At 40.2% G+C, this 24,164-nt stretch overlaps 1 protein-coding gene and 1 non-coding gene across 5 annotated transcripts in view; one reads left to right on the plus strand and one right to left on the minus strand.

Moving 5' to 3' along the window:
• Positions 1 to 24,164, minus strand: part of WAPL (WAPL cohesin release factor) — a 90,488-nt gene that overhangs the window by 35,815 nt on the left and 30,509 nt on the right. For all 4 annotated transcript variants that reach the window (XM_032141711.2, XM_032141693.2, XM_032141702.2 and 1 more), the window contains exon 5: positions 728 to 823. In XM_032141711.2, the coding sequence (XP_031997602.1) occupies positions 728 to 823 (96 nt within the window). The remainder of the gene's footprint in view (positions 1 to 727; positions 824 to 24,164) is intronic.
• LOC116466139 (U6 spliceosomal RNA) lies at positions 15,544 to 15,648 on the plus strand. Its single transcript, XR_004247392.1, has one exon. It is a non-coding gene; the product is annotated as a U6 spliceosomal RNA (small nuclear RNA).

A 24,164-nucleotide genomic window follows, 5' to 3' on the forward strand; every position in this document is an offset into this window, starting at 1 on the left:
AAGAGTGTGAAGTAGTTTAGGGTAGAAATAAATAGCTGTTTAACAGGAGCATGCTATATTACTACTAATATACAAAATGATTTCTTTATAATATCAAAAGGAGTCTAATCAGTTTAAGAAGACAGGGAACTGTACATTATACTTTAGAAAGACTTCTATCCCCAAATTTCTTATTGTTATAAAGAACTAATTTACTTGATAACTCCAGATGACTGAAGCTTTACTGTTAACCTAGAAATTATGTATGATATTACCAGTCATTCTGGAGAAAATAAGTTGCTAAGAATCTTTTTCCTAATGTTTTGGATTGAAAACTATTACTAGAATACAGGAAGAGATTTGCCTCTGAAAAGCAAATTAAGCACTGAAAGCCACTTAGAAATATATATAGGATGTAATATACAGTACAGCTCTTATACAAACATCAAATATGGATAATCTTGCTCTTAAACACTAAATACTATAAATTCCATGAAATGTGGGTCATGAGTAACAAGAGCCTTATTTTTATGGCTTTCCTTGTTTAACCTAGCAGCACTAGAATTTCTGCTATCTTACTGACAATCCTGTTTTCCAATGAATTAAACTGAAACTACTAAGTTTCAGTAAAGAAAGCCAAAATAAACTGTTAAATAGAAAAGTCAAAGATTTACGAAGTATGAATACAGTAACTGCTTAATTTATAGCTTATTAAAAAACACAAAATAAATAAGTACAGTTCACTTACTGTGACACTCTGAGGTTTTACTACTGGTGGCCCAGGCAGTTCTTCTGAATCTGGATGATTCCAATGTCTGGCATTATATACAGCTTTTGTGGGTGACTAGAGAAATGAGAGAAAGATCAACCGCTGCCATCCTTACAAAAGACTCTCAACTAAAAATCATAAAGAATAATTTATATGCATAAACGTGTCCTAGAAACAGCAGGATGGATACTATCTGGGAATAGTCCCACCATAATTCCCATTCTCATGTCTATGGCAAATATAATCACTGTAGTACTAGGTCACAAAATCAGTAATTAGTGCTCTGTGCAACTATGACTAACCAAGAAAAGATGGCACTTGAAAGTAAACCTAGGCCAGACGCGGTGGCTCACGCCTGTAATCCCAGCACTTTGGGAGGCCAAGGAAGGTGGATCACTTGAGGTCAGGAGTTTGAGACGAGCCTGGCCAACATAGTGAAACCCTGTCTCTACTAAAAATAAAAAAAATTAGCTGGGCATGGTGGCAGGCATCTGCAATCCCAGCTACTTGGGAGGCTGAGGCAGGAGAAATCACCTGAACCCGGAGGCAGAGGTTGCAATGAGCTGAGACTGCACCACTGCACTCCAGCCTGGGTGACAGAGTGAGACTCCGTCTCAAAAAAAAAAAAAAAAAAGGTAAACCTCTTGCTAGGCTTACTAAGTAATCAACACATTTAACTCAACATGGGCTGGGCATGATGGCTCATGCCTGTAATCCCAGCACTTTGGGAGAGTGAGGAAGGAGGATCACTTGAGCCCAGGAGTTCAAGACCAACCTGGGTGAGCCCAGGAGTTCAAGACCAACCTGGGTGACAAAGCAAGACTCCGTCTCAAAAAAATTTAAAAAACAGTAATGATGATAATAATAATAGTTCAACGTGTTCTTCGGCAAAACTTTATTCTTCCTACTACCAATTCACGCCTCACAATCTTCCAACAACGGGAATCCAGCAGTTTATGACAGATAATGCGCTCATTTAAAGCAAACCACTGCAGCCAGATGTGTGCCACTACTCAAGAGTTCTCAAATTTTATCAAGGTAAATATAACACATATACCACATATTCCAAGACACAGTACGATCCAAAAAAGTACCGTGTAATAACATACGTGATTTCTGCAGCAAAATGTCACACTAAGCAGGACAAAGATGTAAAGTCCCTCACATCAATTGAGGTTATTGTGCTGCCCTATCAATTTACTTAAACTTATAGGGGGGATTTTCAGTTTTAACACTGAATTTCAGAATTGAGAATAAATGACAGTAAACCTACAAAATCAAATCAAGTAAAAGAACAAAACCCTCACTTTCAAGAGAAAACTGCGTAATTACAAAGACAAGATAGGTAACACTTCATTTTCTCTATCCTCTACGAAAGTGACATTAAATTGTGTTTTGAACTTCAAATGAATGGTTTGGTCAAATTAGAGATTTTCTCTCATGAAACAAATCTTATTTTCAGTACAACAAAAATAAGATAAGTGGAAAATCATACTTCAAGACTGTCAAAAAATCTACATTAAAAAAACTTAACTACATCCCCTTACTAGCTGCACTGAAGCAACATAATTAGCATTAAGCATTAGTGTGAACTAATGGTTAGCTTTTTATATATTATCTTTAATAAAGTAGAAAAACTCTCATTTGTATTGTGTATACAAACCCATCATTCATAAATGCCAGGTGTGCATAACATGATGATGCATTAGCAAGCTGAAACAATTTATGCACTCATGCAATGACTTGATCTGGCTTCCTGAGACACAACACATAACGTGGACCGAACATAAATTTTAAAACCTCTCTATTCCTTCCATTCTTTTCAAAGACCAGCTATATAACTTGTGTGTCTGCTAGTTATGGATCCCTAATTTGAACTACCTTTAGTACCTCAAGCATACTCCGAGCCCAGGCTTTGCTAACAACAGCCTTTTGGCAAGAACGAGTGCCTCAAAGCTCAAGCATTTTACTTCTTTTTAAAAAGCACTGACTGGGCTAGGCACAGTGGCTCATGCCGGTAATTACAGCACGCCTCTAGGCCGAGGCAGGAAGATCACTTGAAGCCAGGAGTTCAACAACAGCCTGGGCAAGAAAGCAAGACCCTGTCTCTACAAAAAATAAAATTAAAGAAATTAAAGAAGCAAAAAGAGAAATTACTTTTTAAAAAGCACTGACTAGGCCAGGGGCGGTGGCTCACGCCTGTAATCCCAGCATTTTGGGAGACTGAGGCAGGCGGATCACGAGGTCAGGAGATCGGTGAAACCCGTCTCTATAAAATACAAAAAATTACCAGGGGGTGTGGACCTGTAGTCCTAGTATGAAGCTGATGCAAAAAAAAAAGCACTGACTACAAGTAATAATCTAGTTACCTAGTTCCACAGCTAACAAAATACTAGGGTGGCTCACAGTTTTAAATCAAAACACTGTAAGAGTGCCTGAAAGAGTATGTGCTGTCGGGTGTGGTGGCTCACGCCTGTAATCCCAGCATTTTGGGAGGCCAAGGCAGGCGGATCAACTGAGGTCAGGAGTTTGAAACCAGCCTGGCCAACAGGATGAAACCCTGTCTCTATTAAAAATACAAAAATTAGCCGGGCGTGGTGGTGAGTACCTGTAGTACCAGATACTCAGGAGGCTGAGGCAGGACAATCAGTTGAACCCGGGAGGTGGAGGTTGCAGTGAGCTGAGATTGTGCCACTGCACTCCAGCCTGGGCAACAAAGCGAGACTCTGTCGTTTAAAAAAAAAAAAAAAAAGTGCTTTGTAAGTATTAAATATTATTAATAATTGTTATGTGATGATGTGCTGCTCAGTTTAAGTCTAACACATTCGTAAGAAAATAGAAATATATAGCCTACCTAATAAAGAATATGATAAACGAATGGAATAACTGATGTGTCTATTCATCTCAAAAGTCCTTGAAGCATAACAGCATACAGAATAATTGAATAATTTATATTAAAAGGTCATATTAAAGGAACTTTTGGTTATGCTGTTGAACAAGGCAATTTAGTAACACTATTAGTTTTAAAGCTTTTGATGATGTTTTACCATTTTAATACTAATAAGCAATCTAAAGGGAAGTAGTCCAATTAGAACTTTTTCTTGACTTTTATTTCAAAGTCTTACAAGATTAATATAGGGTTTATTATGGGAGAAGGGATATTGAAGACACATCTAACTAAAAATTGAAATAAGTAATATCTGTATATGGCTAACATACACACGGCAGGGAGAGGAAGAAACAGGGTAAGGGAGAAAAGGGAACATTGACTGAGCTCTTTACATCATTCTAAAACAGTACAGTAATTCCACATGCACCTAAGTGAATTGTGTATGTAAAGCACAAAATAGTGGTATGTCACATGCTAATTTCACTCAATGAAAGTGATTGTGTGTGTACAATATATGTAAAAATACCATATAGCGATCAACTTTCCATGGAAAATCAAAAATCACCCTTACCATTTAGCAACCTAGCTAAATGTTAACAGAGTCATTCTGATTGCACCACCAGGCTTGTCTTTAATCTTCTTAATTTTATTCTTGTTCGAAAAGCAGATACAGGGCCAGGCACAGTGACTCATGCCTGTAATCCCAGCATTTTGGGAGGCCGAGACAGGTGGATCACCTGAGGTCAGGAGTTCGAGACCTTTTGGGAGGCCGAGGCAGGTGGATCTGAGGTCAGGAGTTCGAGACCGGCCTGACCAACATGGTGAAACCCCGTCTCTACTAAATACAAAAAATTAGACGGGTATGGTGGCAGGCACTGTGGTCCCAGCTACTTGGGAGGCAGAGGCAGGAGAATCACTTGAACCCAGAAGGTAGAGGCTGCAGTGAGCCAAGATTGTGCCATTGCACTCCAGCCTGGGCAACAGAAAAGCAGATACAGGCCGGGTGCAGTGGCTCACGCCTGTAATCTTTGCACTTTGGGAGGCCGAGGCGAGTGAATTACTTGAGGTCAGGAGTTTGAAACCAGCCTGGCCAACATGGTGAAACCCCATCTCGCATGGTGGTAGGTGCCTGTAATCCCCGCTACTCAGGAGACTAAGGCAGGAGAATTGCTTGAACCCGGGAGGCAGAGGTTGCAGTGAACTGAGATCGTGCCATTGCACTCCACCCTGAGCAATAAGAGTGAAACTGTCTCGGAAAAAAAAGAAAAAAAAAAAAAAAGAAAAGCAGATACAGCATATAAACCAGATTCCTAAACGTTTTTCTGTGTTAAAGAAAAAAAAGTTGTGGCTAAGCATGGTAGCTCTCGCCCATAATCCCAGCAAGCTGGGAGGCCAAGGGAGACAGATGTCTTGAGCCCAGGAGTTTGAGACAACCTGTGCACCATGGTGAAACTCAAGTCTCTACAAAAAATACAAAAATTAGCTGGGAATGGTGGCAGGTTCCTGTGGTCCCAGCTACTTGAGATGCTGAGGTTAGAGGATCACCTCCTGAGTACAGAAGTGGAGGCTGCAATGAGCCAAGATCACACCACTGCACTCCAGCCTGGATGACAGAGTGAGATCCTGTCTCCAAAAAAAAGGATGGATTCTGTTTGCTACGTAAATTAATGAGAAAAATACTCAGAACAAAACAAGCAAAAAGTTCATAATAATAATCTAACATTCTAAATATTCAGAACCATTTTAGCATATTTCAATACTAGTAATCTTAAACATATTATTTTTTCGTATTCAGTGCTCCAGGGGCATAAGCAAGAAAAACGTCAAATGTGACATTCCATTAAAGCTAAGGAAAAAATATTCCACTGACAAACTGATGGGGCATTTCTTCATGAGAGATAATATAGTTTCTACAAAAACAATGGATAAAAATTGGTTTTTACAATAACACCACAAAGGTTGTTGTTAACAGATTGGATTACTGAATCACAACTATAAACCAGAGGTAAAGGTCGGGCATGGTGGCTCACGTCTGTAATCCCAGCACTTTGGGAGGCTGAGGTGGGCAGACCACTTGAGGTCAGGAGTTTGAGACCAGGCTGTCCAACAGAGTGAAACCCCATCTCCACTAAAAATACAAAAAAATTAGCCGGGTGTGGTGGCACACATCTGTAATCCCAGCTACCCCGGGAGGCTAAGGAAGGAGAATCACTTAAGCCTTGGGAGGTGGAGGTTGCAGTGAGCCAAGACTGCACCACTGCACTCCAGCCTGGGTGACAGAGTGACATTCCATCTCAAAAAAACAAAAACAAACAAAAAAACAAAACAACAACAACAATAAAAAAAAAACAGACGAAAGAAAGCATTCCTTCTTGAAAATCTAAGAGGAAGTGACATTATGTTATCCCCCACTGGACTGGCTCATAAAAGTGAGGAAAAAAAGGAATGGGTTTCTTTTGTTGTTGTTTTGTTTTGTTTTTGAGACAGTTTCTTGCTCTTACTGCCCAGGCTGGAGTGCAATGGTGTGATTTCGGCTCACTGTAACCTGCGCCTCCCAGGTTCAAGCGATTCTCCTGCCTCAGCCTCCCAAGTAGCTGGGATTACAAGCGCCCGCCACCATGCCTGGCTAATTTTTGTATTTTTAGTAGAGATGGGGTTTCGCCATGTTGGCCAGGCTGGTCTTGAACTCGACCTCAGGTGATTCACCTGCCTTGGCCTCCCAAAGTGCTGGGATTACTGGCGTGAGCCACAGCGCACAGCCAAAAAAAAGGAATGTTTTTAAGCCATAAATACTTTATAAACAAGAAGAGCAAATTTATTTATACGTTTTAAAAACTATGTGCTATATGAAGACAAAATAGTAAGCTGATTAGAATTCATCCAGCCTTAACCACACAAGGATATCACCAGTAATTCAATCAATCAGCATGAAGTACAACTAAATGAACTCTGAAGAAGTACTGCAATGCATAACTATGGGTGTTATGTGTGCACAGTACTTTAGTGGCAATTCAAAAGGGGGAAGTAGAAAAAAACAATTTGGATCTGGATTGTCAAAAATTTCTTTAAAGGATTTATAAAAATCCTTTAAAAAAGACAATTGGAATCAGAAGCAGGAGAAGAAAAGTCTTACAAAGAATCTTTGAGCTCTTTACAACTTCCTTTTAAGCATAATCATACAATCTCAAATGGTCTTAAACTATAAAAAAAATAACACATGTTAAATATCCAAAGTATTGAATTATTTGAAGGAAGACTACAGAAACTCCTAAATTAAAACCAACAACATCTGTACTATCAAGAACTAGAAATTGTAATATGCAATATGAAACACTGTGTAGAGAATCTAATCCACAGCTAACAAGAAGAAATAAAGCTGCAAAGTCTTTCTTCTCTGCCTGAATCAACTGTGTACAACAGGTAGTAATGACTTTTAAAAAGACAGCTGCCATTTTTATGAAGAAATTGTCAATTCCTATCTTCATGAAGAACAATGCACACCACTACTGTGAGTAGAACTTCAAAAGCGTAATTGGTAGCCACGGTTTTATTAAAAGTAGGTAACTGTCACTTTGGAATATCACCAGGAAATAGCATAACTTGGTCATAAGTTCTAAAAAGTCCATGCAAAAAAACGTAAAATTCAGTAGTTGGCATTTTGTGAGAACATAACTTAGCCTATAATTCAATAATTAAAACTAAAAGACACTAGTATGAGAGCCATGACCAAAATCAGCTAAAATAACAGTTCTCACAACTAAAAATACCATTAAATATTGACGACAAGTTGTATTAGAAAGATGATTATCAAATTTAGAAATTAAAAAACCGGAAGCTATAAATATCCTGAGACACCACCACCTGTGATTAGAGAATATCCATTCTCCCCTTCATTTTCCTTTAAGAACATTTAGCTGGACACATGCTCACACAGATTTCTCAACATCTTGATGCTCTTGCACGGGCATGTGACTAAGCTCTTGCCAATGAAGTGTGAAGAGAAGTGAGGTACACCTTCTGGGTCCTGGCTTCTAGGGATGGTTCATTGCCTTCCCTTCTAGTTCCTTCTATCTTAATCAATAGTCTAGAAATGGTAGAATACCACCACACAAGGGAAGCCTGGGTCCCCTACACTGCAGCAATTTGAAAACTGTCCAGAGATAAACAACCAGAGACTGGTAAGCCAGAGAAAAATAAGCTATCTATTAATAACTAATTTGGGATTTCTTTTACAACATCTGAACCAAATCCTAAGAAGCCACCTTTGAACAACAGTAAATTCAGAAACAAATAGTAACAGGACATACTGAAAGTATAAAATTTTGCCAATACTGGATGTGGGTAAACTATGCGCATACAACATTAAAAAGAAACAATTTAAAAGATATAAAAGTCAACATGTAAGAGAATGGAGGAAGACAGAAACTAAAGAAAAAAATAAAATCTAAAACCAATCTTTAGAATTATAAAAATATATACTGGGGAAGATCTACATGAACTGATAGTGATTTCCAAGAAATATTACTAAATTTTAAAGGAGAGACAGTGCAAAACAGCACATATAGATACTACTTTTTATGTAAGAAAAAAAAATTTTTTTTTGAGACGGCGTTTCGCTCTTGTTGCCCAGGCTGGAATGCAATGGCGCGATCTTGGCTCACTGCAACCTCCGCCTCCTGGATTCATGCGATTCTCCTGCCTCAGCCTCCCGAGTAGCTGGGATTACAGGCATGTGCTACAACGCCCAGCTAATTTTGTATTTTTAGTAGAGACGGGGTTTATCCATGTTGATCAGGCTGCTCTCGAACTCTCGACCTCAGGTGATCCGCCTGCTTTGGCCTTCCAAAGAGCTGGGATTACAGGCGTGAACCACCGCACCTGGCTGAAAAATTTTAGTCTGTTTATTTTTATATAAAAAAGAAACACAGAAAAGAAAAAGCAGAAAACAATAAAACTGGTTCCCTATAAGGGTGGGTGACAGACTGGAACAGATCTCAGATGAAGTGACCTCACTAAACTCACCTTTTTATATAGTTTTGACTTTTATAATGTTGTACATATAAAAAAAAAAAACAGTAAGAATGGAAACGGAAAACCCCAACACTTAAAGCAAACCAGAACAAAGAAACCTACTCATATTTCACATGGACAGCAAATACTGTGAAGAGAAGCCAGACAAACCACCCAATGCACTGACCAACCAAGAGGCAGGCAAGCAGAAATAATCCCAAGTAATTTGTGAACATATTATTTGACTTTATACCCTCAATCTTGGGCAGGATGGAGTAGGGCAAGTGCAGAATTGCCAAACAATTCCTGAAAATTTTTGTAAATGTACTTACTGTAGTGGAATGGGCAAAGCAATTCTGTACCTATTTAGATATATTATAAGTTGAGTAAATGTGCTGCTGCTGTTGTTCACTGTGAAAAAGACATAAGGCCAGAAAGAACCCTGGGCTCTCACTGTGAAAAAGACAGAAGGCAAGAAATAATCCTGTGAAAATGCATTGATACTGAAGATCATCAGTGTGAATTCATGAATTCTAGATCACTTATGTACACAGGCATGAATCCACATATATATGTGAAGGTATATTTGTATGTGAATGTATGTGAATATATATGTATGTATGTAATACATGTATACGTGCATGTTTCCTATGCCCGTTTGCTAAAAGGGCCAAGAAGCAAAGGACACACCTAGGGCCCATTATCATAGTCTCTAATACCATTCTCCACTGAAGAGAATCATTACTCCTCAGAGAATGGACCTGATCCCAAGGCTACAGCTGACCAGGTACACAACACCGTGTTACACCAGGAAAAAAGAAGTTTTCATAGAAAGATGGGGACATGGCAGAGGAATCAAACAGCCAGCTTAATGAGGCTCTACTAGCCAAATCAGGACAAATTTAGGCCCCAAATAATTAAGTACAGTAATAGATTATAAACCATTGGGGGAAAAGTAGGGATTCACTAAAGAAGTCAAATTCATAGGAACAAAGAGTGGAAAGGTGGTTGCCAGGGGCTGGCAGGTAGGGGAAATGGGATTTCGGTCAAAGGGTAGAAACTTCCCACTATAAAATGATTAGGTTCTGGTGATCTGACTTATAGCATGGTGACTACAGTTAATAATAATGTACTTTACAGAGTCATGTACCACATAACAAAGTTTCGGTCAATTACAAATTGCACATATAACGGTGGTCTCGAAAGATTTTAATGGAGCTCAAAAATTCCTAACGTTTAGTGACATCTTAGCACAATGCATTAGGCGAGTGTTTGTAGTGATGCTTTCGTAAACAAACCTACTGTGCTGCCAGTCCTATAAGGGTACAGTACATACAGGCCGGGTGCGGTGGCTCACGCCTGTAATCCTAGCATTTTGGGAGGCTGAGGCAAAAGTGGATCACCTGAGGTCGGGAGTTTGAGACTAGCCTGACCAACATGGAAAAACCCTGCCTCTACTAAAAATACAAAATTGGCTGGGCGTGGAGGTGCATGCCTGTAATCCCAGTTACTCAGGAAGCTGAGGCAGGAGAATCGCTTGAACCTGGGAGGCAGAGGTTGCAGTGAGCTGAGATCGCAACACTGCACTCCAGCCTGGGCAACAAGAGCAAAAACTCCATCTCAAAAAAAAAAAAAAAGAGTATAGCACATACAATTAGATACAGTAACACGTGACAATGAATGACTATTAACAATAACATAGTTACTGGTTTATGTATTTACTATACTTTTAACCATTTTAGAATATACTCCTACTTGTAAAACAAAAAAAAGTTCATTGTAAAACCGCTTCAGACAGGTCCTTCAGGAGTTATTCCAGAAGAAGGCTGGCATCATAGGAGATGATAACTCCATGTATGTTAGTGCCCTTGAAAAACTTCCAGTGGCACAAGATGTGGAGGTGGAAGACTGTGAGAATGATGATCTTCACTCTGGATAGGCCTAGGCTAGTGTATCTTAGTTTTTTTTTTTTTTTTTGAGGTAGTCTCGCTCTGTTGCCCAGGCTGGAGTACAGTGGCGCGATCTCAGCTCCCGCCACTATGCCTGGATAATTGTATTTTTAGTAGAGATGGGGTTTCACCATGTTGGCCAGACTGGCCTCAAACTCCTGACCTCAGGTGACCCACCTGCCTCAACTTCCCCAAGTGCCAGGATTACAGGCGTGAGCCACCGCACCCAGGCAACAAAAGTTTTTAAAGTAAAGTTAAAAATAATTTTAAAAATAGAAAAAAGCTTACGGAATAAAGATATAAAGAATGAAAATATTTTTGTACTGTAGTACAGTGTGTTTGTTTTAAGCTAAGTGTTATTAACAATAGCCAAAAAGTTTTAAACAAATTAAAACGTTTAGTTACAGTAAGCTGGCTGGCCACAGTGGCTCACGTCTGTAATCCCAGCACTTTGGGAGGCCAAGCGGGGAGGATTGCTTGAGCCCAGGAGGTTCAAGACCAGCCTCAACAACATGGTGAAACCCCACCTCTACAAAAAATACAAGATCACCAGGGTGTGGTGATGTCCACCTGTAGTCCCAGCTACTAGGGAGGCAGAGGTGGGAGGATCAATTGAGCCCGGGAGGTCAAGGCTGCAATGAACGGTGTTCACACCACTGCACTCCAACCTAGGTGACAGAGGGAGGGAGACTGTCTCAAAACAAAAAGCAAAAAGAACAAAACAAGCCATTACAGTAAGCTAAGGTTAATTTATCACTGAAGAATTATCTTATAACTTTAGTGCAGCATATGTGTACAGTGTTTATAAAGTCTACAGTAGTGTCCTAAGCTTTCACATTCACTCACTGACTCCCCAAAGAAACTTGCAATCCTGCAATCTCCATTCATGGTTAAGTGTCCTATATAGGTGTACCATTTTTATATGTATTTTTACTGTACCTTTTCTATGTTAAGATATACAAATATTTACCATTGTGTTACAACTGCCTACACTATTCAGTACGGCAACATATCAAGAGCAACAGGCTACACCATACAGCCTAGGTGTGTGGTAGACTATCCCATCTAGCTTTGTGTTGTTTGCACAATGAAATCGCCTAATGATGCATTTCTCAGAATGTATCCCTGTCATTAAGTAATGCGTGACGGTAGTACAAAATGGAAAAACAAATGAAATTCCAAACTATAAACACCCTAACACACACACAGACACATACGCGTGTGCGTGCACTCACTCGCGCTCTCTCTCCCCTCCCCCGTCCCTCCTATCTCCCCCCACTCACCCCCCCAATCCCTACCCCCCTCCTTCCCATCTATAACTATCAAATGGATGTCAGTGCTTTCTAGCTCCTGATAACCCCTGGCCACATGTTCTCAATTCAAGCCTCATTTCCTGGGAAATAAGAGTAAAATACTTTGAACTTTCAAACTTTAAAGGCACCAATACTAAAGAAAATACGATTTGGCAGGGCACGGTAGCTCACATCTATAATCCCAGCACTTTGGGAGGCAGAGGGAGGCGGATCACTTGAGATCAGGAGTTCAAGACCAGGGCCGGGCGCGGTGGCTCACGCTTGTAATCCCAGCACTTTGGGAGGCCGAGGCGGGCGGATCATGAGGTCAGGAGATCGAGACCACAGTGAAACCCCGTCTCTACTAAAAATACAAAAAATTAGCCGGGCGTGGTGGCGGGCGCCTGTAGTCCCAGCTACTCGGAGAGGCTGAGGCAGGAGAATGGCGTGAACCCTGGAGGCGGAGCTTGCAGTGAGCCGAGATTGCGCCACTGCACTCCAGCCTGGGCGACAGAGCGAGACTCCGTCTCAAAAAAAAAAAAAAAAAAAAAAAAAAAAAAGGAGTTCAAGACCAACATGGTAAAACCCTGTCTCTACTAAAAATACAAAAATTAGCCCTAGGACATGGTGACACCCGCCTGTAGTCCCAGCTACCCGAGGCTAAGGCAGTTGAATCACTTGAACCCAAGAGGCAGAGACTGCAGTGAGCTGAGATTGTGCCACTGCACTTCAGCCTGGGCAACAAAGCGAGACTCCACATCCAAAAAAAAAAAAAAGATTAACAGTACTTTCATTCCTTATTAAAATCCAGAATAAAGTATTAAAGGAAAAAAAAGCACAAGAATTGGATCACAGAGAGAAAATAATTTACATTTTCCTAAGCCTTTTTGACTTATATAGATCAATGATTTTAATTATCTGGTTTAATATTTAAGTTAAATACTACCTATATAAAAGGAAGCAATAATGCTTCTGGTTTGGAACAAACACACTGAGGAAATACTAAGACTGCTTAAAATTCCAGTAGGAAAAAACAATTCTGCCCTTTTAAGATACTCTTCTTATTCCTTTTTGTATCCCTAGCACAGTGAAAGTCATGTAGTAAACACTAAACAAAAACAATGATGAAAAAAAGCCAACTAAAACTGACTCCCTCTCTTCCATACCTAGGCCCAGCCAGAACCTGCTCAGCTTCAACAACTCTTTGGATCACCTACCCAGGAGCTGTAAATGAATGGCAGCAGCTATTAACTTCCACACTTTTGCCAGTTTCCCTCATCACCAATCCAATTGCTACAGTCACTCTTTTTTTCAGGCTTCATATCAATTAATATCTCAGGTTTCTAGTACTTGAGAATATAGTGGATCTCACAATACCACATGATGAATGGATCTCAAGATAGTCAGTGAGTCCCTATACATATAACAAAGGTAACACTGGGTAAAACTGTTCTGACAGAAAAATATGCTATTTCATGAGAGTGGGTTCTAACTGCTAAAGGAAGATACTGTGTGGAAGGAACATTTGTTCTTGGGTGAGATGTGGGAGTACTTGTCCTTTAAAGTCTCTTCAATTGTAAGATTTTGCTAGTAAGTTGACAACCTGTATAAACTCATTTTATAAAACAAAAAATGAAGTTTATCAAAGTATAAAGCTATATTCAACTTTAAAACTCCAGGTTTATGCAATTACAACATTCTAAAACAACTAAATATGTAACCATGATTTATACTGATAAATTTTAATTGCCCAGAAGCCCACTATCCAGTGTCATATTGAAGGACAGATGGGAAGAAAAAATTAAGTCCAGAATGTTCCTTAAAGAGTTAGACAAAAGATAGTGCCAGAAGGGCCTAGCTTTAAACCACAGGGGAATGATGAAAGTAAAGGTATAGGCTGGGCATGATGGCTTATGCCTGTAATCCCACCACTTTGGGAGGCCAAGACCGGCAGACGGCTAGACTCAGGAGCCCGAGACTAGCCTGGGAAAAATGGTGAAACCCCACCTCTACAAAAAATACAAACAATCAGCTGGACGCAGTGGCGTGTGCCTACAGTCCCAGCTACCCTAGAGGCTGAAGCAGAGGAATCACTTGAGCCCAGGAAGTCGAGGCTGCAGTGAGACATGATCACACCACTGCACTCTAGCCTGAGCAACTGGAGTGAAACCCTGTCTCAACAACAAAAAAGAACGTAAAGGTATAAATATTGGAGAACTGAAACTGAGATTGACATTATGGTTAGTTTCATCAATGACCCAGCAGCAGTCTTAACTGCAAAACAAGATGGCCAACTTCCCAGGTAAAACACAACCAACCCCGCAAGCACTGAAAACCTGTACAGTCAGGCTGACTATACAGACAATGAATACTTATAAGCAGGGATGACAGGCAGCAGCTGAATGAAAAGGTAGAAGTCAAACCACAAGCAGGGCAAGCAGAAGAAATAATCTAAGTATATCAGCACACATATGACAGCTACAAATAATGGCACGTAGGGAAGCTGTAGCCAGAAATCAGAAACTGGATGACATTTCATGAACGAAAGTACCAAGAACTGCTCAATGATCAAAACCTTACCTAGAAACAATAGGTGGTTAAATCCAGGTATGTTTCAACCCTATCTATCAAATCCTATCTTTCCTTTTCTCACCAGCAAGTGACAACTTTTCTGAATCATCATTTCAACCATGTTCTTACTACAAGTTTTCTTCACCCTCCTCATCTTCTGAGTCAGCCCTCAATCCTGATATTAACAACTCCTCTATATTCCTGGGAGACATTAAAGGAAATTCTCACAGACACGTATGCTTAAGAGTTAATGCTTTCTGGGCCAGGCGTGGTGGCTCACGCCTGTAATCCCAGCACTTTAGAAGGCCGACTCGTGGATCACGAGGTCAGGAGATCGAGACCATCCTGGCTAGCATGGTGAAACACCACATCTACTAAAAAATACCAAAAAAAATTAGCCGGGCGTGGTGGCAGGCACCTGTGGTCCCAGCTACTTGGGAGGCTGAGGCAGGACAATGGAGTAAACCCGGGAGGTGGAGCTTACAGTGAGATGAGCTCGCACCACTGCACTCCAGCCTGGGCAGCAGAGCGAGACTCTGTCTCAAAACAAATAAACAAACAAACAAAAGAGTTAATGCTTTCTAACACAGGGTAGAGGGAAGGGGGACCTCTTGGCCAGACTATGTCAGCAGAACTGAGGTGAGGAAGATGGTCAGCATAGTCAAGAAACTAGTTACATACATGATGACTGTGAAAATAAGAACACACGTGAAGGATAATGGAAACCAGATTTCTCTCGGTGAAGGGAATTAAAATATGGAAAATGAGAAGTCTAGAATAAAACGTGGTATCGGAAATATTAGTGTGAACTCATGGTTCTAAACATACATAGAATGACCATGAAATAGGCATGTGTCTGTATATGAAAGAGTATATGCATATTTTTACATGTTTCCTAGCTGTCTACTCAGAGAGGGCCTAGAAGCAATGACACTTCAGAAGAAATAACCATACCTGGTGAACAAATATTTATTTCTAAATACCATTCTCCATGAACTGCAAACAGGAATCCTTGAAGAAATGGCTGACTCCAGGACTGGGAAAGTATAGGATGAGCCTGGAACATCTTAGAATGTCAGTAAGGTGCTCGCTTCAGCAGCACATATACAAAAACTGCAACGATACCAAGAAGATTAGCATGACCCCTGCACAAGGATGACAGACAAATTCGTAGAGCATTAAAATTAAAGAAAATAGAATGTTAAGTAAGGAAATGCAAAATAGTGGGACACATCAAAGCCAGCTTGCAGGAACATCCACCAACCAAATCTAAGAAGATCAACCTAATGACAGAACTGATTTAAATAAATACAGTAACAAATGACTGAATAAAGTAGAAATCCATCTTCATACTGTAATAACTAAATGAATACATATAAAAATACATGCATACACTCTAACCTACATGGAGGGGAAGAAAATATCTACCTTACACTACAAGGCCAAATACTAGTAACTGTAGAACAAATGCTGAATTAGGAAATCACATTTGGCAACCAATGTTGTAAAAACTGACTCAGGCAACAATCAATAATAAACTACGGGGTGAAAGTCTAATGAGGAAAGGTGACGAACCTGAAAAATACCATCTTAACCAAGTGATCAGTTAACATCAGTAGTAATGGTACAGACTGACATTAAGTACTACCTGATGTGATGCAGCAAGAAAATGGCATCTCCTCTGTTTCCCCATCAAAACTGTCTAACCTGAGTCTAATCATGAGAAAGTATCAAACACAAACTGAGGGACATTAGACAAAATAACTGGCCTTAACTCCCCCAGAGATGTAAAAACCATGAAAAGACCAGGAAACACAGATCCCATGGCCAACTGAAGGAGAGTAGAGACTTGTGACAACTAAACTAACATGTGATTCTGGATTAGATCATGGGTTCTTTGTTTAGGAGACATGGGGGTGTAGTTTAGTTGTTTTGCTATAAAGAACATTACTGGGACAATTGCTGAAATTTGAATGAGATCTGTGGATTAGACAATGGATTACATCAATGTTAACTCTGGTTTTGATGGGTCTGTGGCAGTATAGTAAAGTGCTCTTGTTTTTAGAAAGTACAAACTAGGTATTTAGGAGTAATGGGCATCATATCTGAATTTACTATCAAGTCACACACACATACATATACAGCAATGGGAGGAGGGTGCATTTCACTCCCAGGAAACATTTGGCAACGTCCAAAGACATTTTGGGTTGTAACAACAAGGCAAGAGGGGCATGCTACTGACAACTAGTGGATAGAGGCCAGGGATGTTGCTGAATATCCTCCAGTGTACAGGGCCAGCCTCCAAACCAAGAATTATTCAGTCCAAAATACCACTAGTGCTCAGGCTGAAAAACTGTGATAGAGCAGGAGGAAAACTCCTGCCACTACAAGTCATAGACTACCTCTTTCCCATCTGGAAATGGGGCCACTGGAATTCTTAAATCTAATCAGATTAGAGAGCCAGAAAATCCAGATACTCTCACTGGCCTACCAACTACACAAGGGTGTTTCCATTATAATAGAGAATGGGCCAGGATCAGCGGCTCATGCCTGTGATTCCAGCACTTCAGGAGGCCAAAGAGAGTGGATCACTTGAGCCCAGGAGTTCAAGACCAGCCTGGGCAACATAATGAGACCCCATCTGTACAAAAAATACAGAAATTAGCAAGTGTGGTGTCGCGTGCCTGTAGTCACAGCTACAGGCACTAGCTACCCTCCAAAGGCTGAGGCTGCAATGAGCCATGATCATGCCACTGCAATTCCAGCCTAGGCAACGAAGCGAGACCATGTCTCAGATAACAACAACAACAACAACAACAAAACAGAGACTGGAATGACTGCTGAGAACATTTCCTATACCCACCTATCTCGCCCTCTTTTTTTTCTCCTGGTACATGTGAGGTAACTTATGTAAAACTTCCTTGGAGAACTGAGCTTTCCATAAATCCTAATTTCTCATACATAAATCTATGGCATTTACTTAAGTAAGGCTCTTCTGGGAATAAAATGTTAGGGCTACACCTAAGATCTTGCTCCTATTAAGTCATGAAATCAACTGGAGTTGGCTCCTAAAAGTTGTGTTTATTCTAGTTTTGTTTGTAAGTAGGTTATGTGAGTTAATTCATTTATATTTATGTCTTTTAAATTAGAAAATATTGTTTAGTATGTACGTCCTTTTAGATTTTACCTGTAGTTCATACTTCGAAATAATCACCCAGTAGCATCTTATTCTAGCACTGTCTAAATCTGAGCATCATCTGGTGGAATCTTAAACTTCAGTAAGAAACCATGAGTTAATACATTTTCCATTCAAATATTAATTTCAGAAGGAAACAAACTAACATTCTTAATAGGGCTAATTTGAATTAATTGGCCTTTATGTTTGGGGGAAAAAAAGCTGAGACATTGCATGAAAGATATGGTGGGATATACGTTGATCTTTTGGCCTCATTTGTTAATTGTATGAGCTATTTGAACATTGTCCTGTTCTATTGCTAGTTTTCTTCACCATTTATTGTAGTCGATTTTTAAATTTCCATAATGAGAACTTTCTCTTTTAAATTACTGTTACCTAAAGTTAATAAATCCAGATTAGATGTTCCTTACACTTGTGTAACATTAAAATGAATAAAGGTTTTGCCTTGCCAAAAAAAAAAAAAAAAAAGGGGGGGGCTACTATGTTAAGACACAGCTTAAGACACAGTTTTGGCTTGGTGCGGTGGAAGGCCCACTTTGGTACTTTGGGAGGCCAAGGTGGGCAGATGAAGGTACTCTGGGAGGCCAAAGTGGGCGGATCGCTTGAGGTCAGCAGTTCAAGATCTGCTGGTGAACAGGTGAAACCCCATATTTACTAGAAATACAAAAATTAGCCGGGCATGGTGGTGCACGTCTGTAATCCCAGCTACCTGGGAGGCCGAGGCAGGAGAATTGCTTGTACCTAGGAGGCAGAGGTTGCAGTGAGCCGAGATCGCGCCACCACACTCCAGCCTGGGGGACAGAGTGAGACTCCATCTCAAAAAAAAAAAAAACACATACACACACACACACACACACACACACACAGTTTTACTCATATTATATTTTTCAAATAAGCTCAGTCCCATAGCTCTTTTTGTTTTATAAATTAGCAATTATTTTCTTAATTTTCTGACACTATCACGTTGCATCCATAAACAGTAAATAGGTCTGCTGCTGACTCAAGTTGCCATGACCTGATTTACTTTAGGCCAGATAGATTCCTTCGTAATCAGGTCAAGTACATGTACACTGCTGCCTTCTAAGCTATGTTAGTAGCAAATAAATTACTCCAACATTAAGTTCAAAACTAAGTTAAAAAAACAGAACACAAAAACGTACAAATGACCTCAACTGAATATAGAATTAACGTAAGCAGACAGTATAAAAATCATTTCAACAAATTTTAACACAGTACCGTAACTGTTCATCCTAACTAAACTATAATCTAAGGAAAAAACGAATTGCAAAGAGATTAAAATTCACTCAGTGTATTTATTGCTCATATTATTGGAATTATAATTTTGATATATATGTATGCTGTAGGATAAGCAAATAAGTATACAATTCTGTGATGTTAAATTTGAAGGCTGGGCGCGGTGGCTCACACCTGTAATTCCAGCACTTTGGGAGGGCGAGGCGGGTGGATCACCTGAGGTCAGGAGTTCGAGACCAGCCTGACCAACATGGAGAAACCCCATCTCTACGAAAAATACAAAAATTAGCTGGGCATGGTGGCGCATGCCTGTAATCCCAGCTACTCGGAAGGCTGAGGCAGAAGCACTTGAACCCGGGAGGCAGAGGTTGCAGTGAGCCGAGATCATACCACTGCACTCCAGCCTGGTGACAGAGCAAGACTCTGTCTCAAATAAATAAATAAATAAATAAATAAATAAATAAATTTGAAAAAGAAACTATCAATAACATAAACTCATGGTTCATTTCTTTTTTTTTTTTTTTTTTTTTTTTTTTTTTGTGTTTTTCTCTGTCGTCCAGGCTGGAGTACAGTGGCGCCATCTCCGCTCACTGCAAACTCTGCCTCCCGGGTTTGCGCCATTCTTCTGCCTCAGCCTCCTGAGTAGCTGGGACCACAGGCTCCTGCCACCACACCCGGCTAATTTTTTGTGTTTTTAGTAGAAACAGGGTTTCACCGTGTTAGCCAGGATGGTCTCAATCTCCTGATCTCGTGATCCACCCGCCTCGGCCTCCCAAAGTGCTAGGATTACAGGCATGATGAGCCACTGCGCCCAGCATGGTTCATTTTTCTACATTATCTCCTAACTCTGTCTGAAGAAAGGCCCTTGACGCGATGAACACGCTCAGCACTCAGATCTTGGTTTCTAAGTACTAATGTCCACAAAAAGAACCAAGGTTCCTAGAAAAACACATGATTCCATGACTTAAACAGGAAATCTACAAGATGAGCCTGAGCCATCTTATTATACAGAAGGCAAGGGAAGTGCTCAAAGATGACAGGTTATTTCAAAAGCATACAAGAGACAGCTTGAAATGGTTCACACTGGCCAAATCTAAAACAACTTCAACTTTAAAAAACAAAAAAAAGCAAAATCAACTATAAAACATTTAGTAAATAGTATTTATTTATTTATTTTTTTTTTTTTTTGAGGCGGAGTCTCGCTCTGCCGCCCAGGCTGGAGTGCAGTGGCGCGATCTCGGCTCACTGCAAGCTCCGCCTCCCGGGTTCACGCCATTCTCCTGCCTCAGCCTCTCCGAGTAGCTGGGACTACAGGCGCCCGCCACCACGCCCGGCTGATTTTTTTATATTTTTAGTAGAGACAGGGTTTCACCGTGGTCTCGATCTCCTGACCTCGTGATCCGCCCGCCTCGGCCTCCCAAAGTGCTGGGATTACAAGCGTGAGCCACCGCGCCCGGCCCATTTTTATTGCATATATTTAACATGCAAGATGTTTTAATATACACAGTGATTACTACAAGCATCCATCACTTTCCAGTTACCCTGTGTGTGTGTTAAGAGCACCTACAATCTACTCTCTTAGCAAATTTCCTATATTATTAACTACAGGTCTCCTACTGTACATCAGATAGCTACATTTATTCATCCTATGTAACTGCAAATATGTACTGTCTGACCAACACTGCCCTATTTCCTCCCACTCCTCATCCCTGGTATCCACCATTCAATTCTGTTTCTACATATTCAACTATTTTTAGTTTGACACGTGAGTGAGATCATGCCGTTTTTAATATTCTTTGTGTCTGAGTTATTTAACTTAGCATAATGTCAGTAAGTAAAAATGTTATCCAATAAGCAAAAATTACTGAATCTATAGTGATGGAGACAGTTGGAAGGAGAGGGGAAGGAGAAGGAAGAGAGATGAAGGTTCCTCTTTACAAAATTCCAGCTATTAAATGTGTAAGAAATAACGATTAGAAAACTCATCATTCTGTAACTCGAGCAATAAATGATGTAGGCAAAGCTCAACAATGGACACGAAAATGATGAGGTAAGACAATAATGGGGAATACGGCATGCACGTGGTACTAGACTAGCACTCTTAAGTTTCCTAACTGAATTATAAAATGAGATATGTACTTTTATTTTGTTGAGAGCTGGTGATCACAACCTTAACTAGGTGGTCAAACAATGCTAAGAGTGGAGTAACCAGGTATCATGAGACTTCTGATGTAAAGCATCATACACAATGCAACCGGTGAAATAGTCTCCCCCCCCCCGCCCCCCACCAAAAAGTCTAACCTGAATTTAATCAAACTTCCAGACTTAAATTCTGGTACTTTAATGCAGTGAGGCAACAAGTTAAATGACATCAGTAGGAAACAATCAGATACATTTTGAATGTAGAAGTTTCTGTAAGACAAATATCCTGGGTTCTTAAAAAACCATCAGGGCCAGCCGGGCGCAGTGGCTCACGCCTGTAATCCCAGCACTTTGGGAAGCCGAGGCGGGCAGATCACGATGTCAGGAGACAGAGACCATCCTGGCTAACTCAGTGAAACCCCGTCTCTACTAAAAATACAAAAACAAAATTAGCCGGGTGTGGTGGTGGGCGCCTGTAGTCCCACCTACTCGGGAGGCTGAGGCGGGACAATGGCGTGAATCCAGGAGGCGGAGCTTGCAGTGAGCAGAGATGGCGCCACTACACTGGAGCCTGGGCTACAGTGAGATTCCGTCTCAAAAAAAAAAAAAAAAAATTCAGGGCCAAGGGGAATTTTTTTCAAAGGGGGGTACTGTTCAAAACTAAAAGAGACATAACTAAACGATTATGGTTTGGGAAAAAAATATGAAAAGACATTTTGAAGATGGGGAAAACTGAATACAGTGATTATCAGATTATATCAGAGAATTACTAGGAATTGACTTAAGTGTTATATAACCACAGGTATGAGACCTTTTTCTTAAGAAATGCAGGCAACTTACTTTCAAATAAGATCATATATATATTTAATATAATAAACTTTCAAATAAGACTGTACATATACTTAATATAAGTATTATACAGTAAATACATATTATAGAGAGAGAGAAAGGAAAGGGACCATGTACAATTATGGTTAAATGCTAACTGGAAAGCAATCTAGGCAGAGGGATATGGGTATTCATCTTACTGTTCTTTCACATTTTCTGTATATTTCAAATTTTCGTCTATTTAATTAATTAATTAATTAATTTTTTTTTTTTTTTTTGAGACAGAGTCTCGCTCTGTCGCCCAGGCTGGAGTGCAGTGGCACAATCTCGGCTCACTGCAAACTCCGCCTCCCGGGTTCACGCCATTCTCCTGCCTCAGCCTCTCTGAGTAGCTGGGACTATAGGCGCCCGCCATCACACCCGGCTAATTTTTTGTATTTTTAGTAGAGACGGGGTTTCACCGTGGTCTCGATCTCCTGACCTCGTGATCCGCCCGCCTCGGCCTCCCAAAGTGCTGGGATTACAAGCGTGAGCCACCGCGCCCGGCCTTAATTTATTTATTTTTTAAGAGACAGGGTCTCACTCTGTTGTCCAGGCTCCAGTGAAGTGATGTGATCATAGCTCACTGCAGCCATGAACTCCTGGGTTCAAGTGATCTTCCTGTCTCAGCCTCCCAAGTAGCTTGGACTACAACCAAGCCACCATGCCCAACTACATTTCTTTTTAAGAGATGAGGCCAGGCGCATTGGCTCACGCCTGTAATCGCAGGACTTTGGGAGGCGGAAGCAGGTGGATCACCTGAGGCCAGGAGTTCGAGACCAGCATGGCCAACATGATGAGACCCCGCCTCTACTAAAAATACAAAAAAATAGCCAGGCATGGTGGCGCTTACCTGTAGTCCCAGCTACTCAGCAGGCTAAGGCAGGAGAATCGCTTGCACCTGGGAGGCAGAGGCTGCAGTAAGCTGAGATTGTGCCACTGCACTCCAACCTGGGCAACAGAGCAAGACTCTGCCTCAAAAAAAATTTTATAAAGATGTTATCTGGCTTTTTTACTGCGTTGACATTTGTATGGATGGTGCAAAAGCAATGGTGGGTACAACTGCTGGTGCCTTAGCACGAATAAAGGTAGGACTTCTGAACTGCTACATACTATGTAGCAGTCAAAAAGTAACATGCCAGTTTCACTTAAAGCCCTTAATGAAGGAATAAAAAGTTAATTTTATTAAATCTCTATCCCTGAATACATTAATAATCTCTGTGACAAAACAAGTATGCATAAAACACTTCTGCTGCATGCAAAGTACAGTGGTTATATGGAGAAAAAACCACCACTGTTTAAGTTACAAGCCAAACTAGCTACTTTTTTCTCAAACATCATTCTTTACTGGAAAGATTGACAAACTATGCTGATTCAAACGTGGGAGTGTGGCAGGCATTTTCTCGAAAACAAAGAGTAAATCTGTTACCATCAGTTGTTTTCCTTGAAGTATTTGCTTCCAATAAAAAAAAAAAAATTGAACTTTTAAGCAAAAACAAATTTTAGAGAACTTGTATCTACCACTGTGAACTTGATAGGTTCCCAGTACTTACAAACTTTTCTGAGTTTGGCAGTGGTATTAATGTGGTTTTTTGATACTGTATAATGAAATGTGTCATTCGAAAGATTTGCATAATTCATCGTAACCAGTATTTTGCAAGTGACCAGTGTATGATGTTACAAAGCATGTATGGGTAAATGCCCATTCAAAATGCAAGATAATGCAGCCGATTTTAATGCAATGTATGAAAGGTTACTGGCATGGTTTCACATTCCAAGTTGCAACTAATCATTAAGAGACTCCCATTTCTTGAGTTTTGGGGTAGTACTACAGAAGAATATCCAAAATTACCTGAAAAGGTTATTAAAATACAACTACATATCACTGTGAAGTCATACAGTTTTCTAGAAATTCAAAGTCTCACCTAAGCACCTGAGAGTGCAAAACTATAGCACAATTACATTGAAAAGATCCCCAATGGGCTCTTCAGGTAAAATAGGAAAAATAAGGCCATCAAAATTGAACACACTCATTCTTTAGTTACTTAAAAGCAATTCAATCTACAAGAATAAAAGGTACTGGCAACCTCTAATTTTAACTTTAAATAACAAAATACTGTAACAAGCTATTTAAGGAATTTTTTACAAAAAAAAGGCGAAGTCAAATTATTCTCAATACCTATGCTGGACCATATTACATTTTGGGAGGCCAAGGCAGGCAGATAGCCTGAGCCTAGGAGTTCAA

Source organism: Hylobates moloch, unplaced genomic scaffold (assembly GCF_009828535.3).
Source record: "Hylobates moloch isolate HMO894 unplaced genomic scaffold, HMol_V3 SCAFFOLD_3, whole genome shotgun sequence".
Taxonomy (NCBI): Eukaryota; Metazoa; Chordata; class Mammalia; order Primates; family Hylobatidae; genus Hylobates; species Hylobates moloch.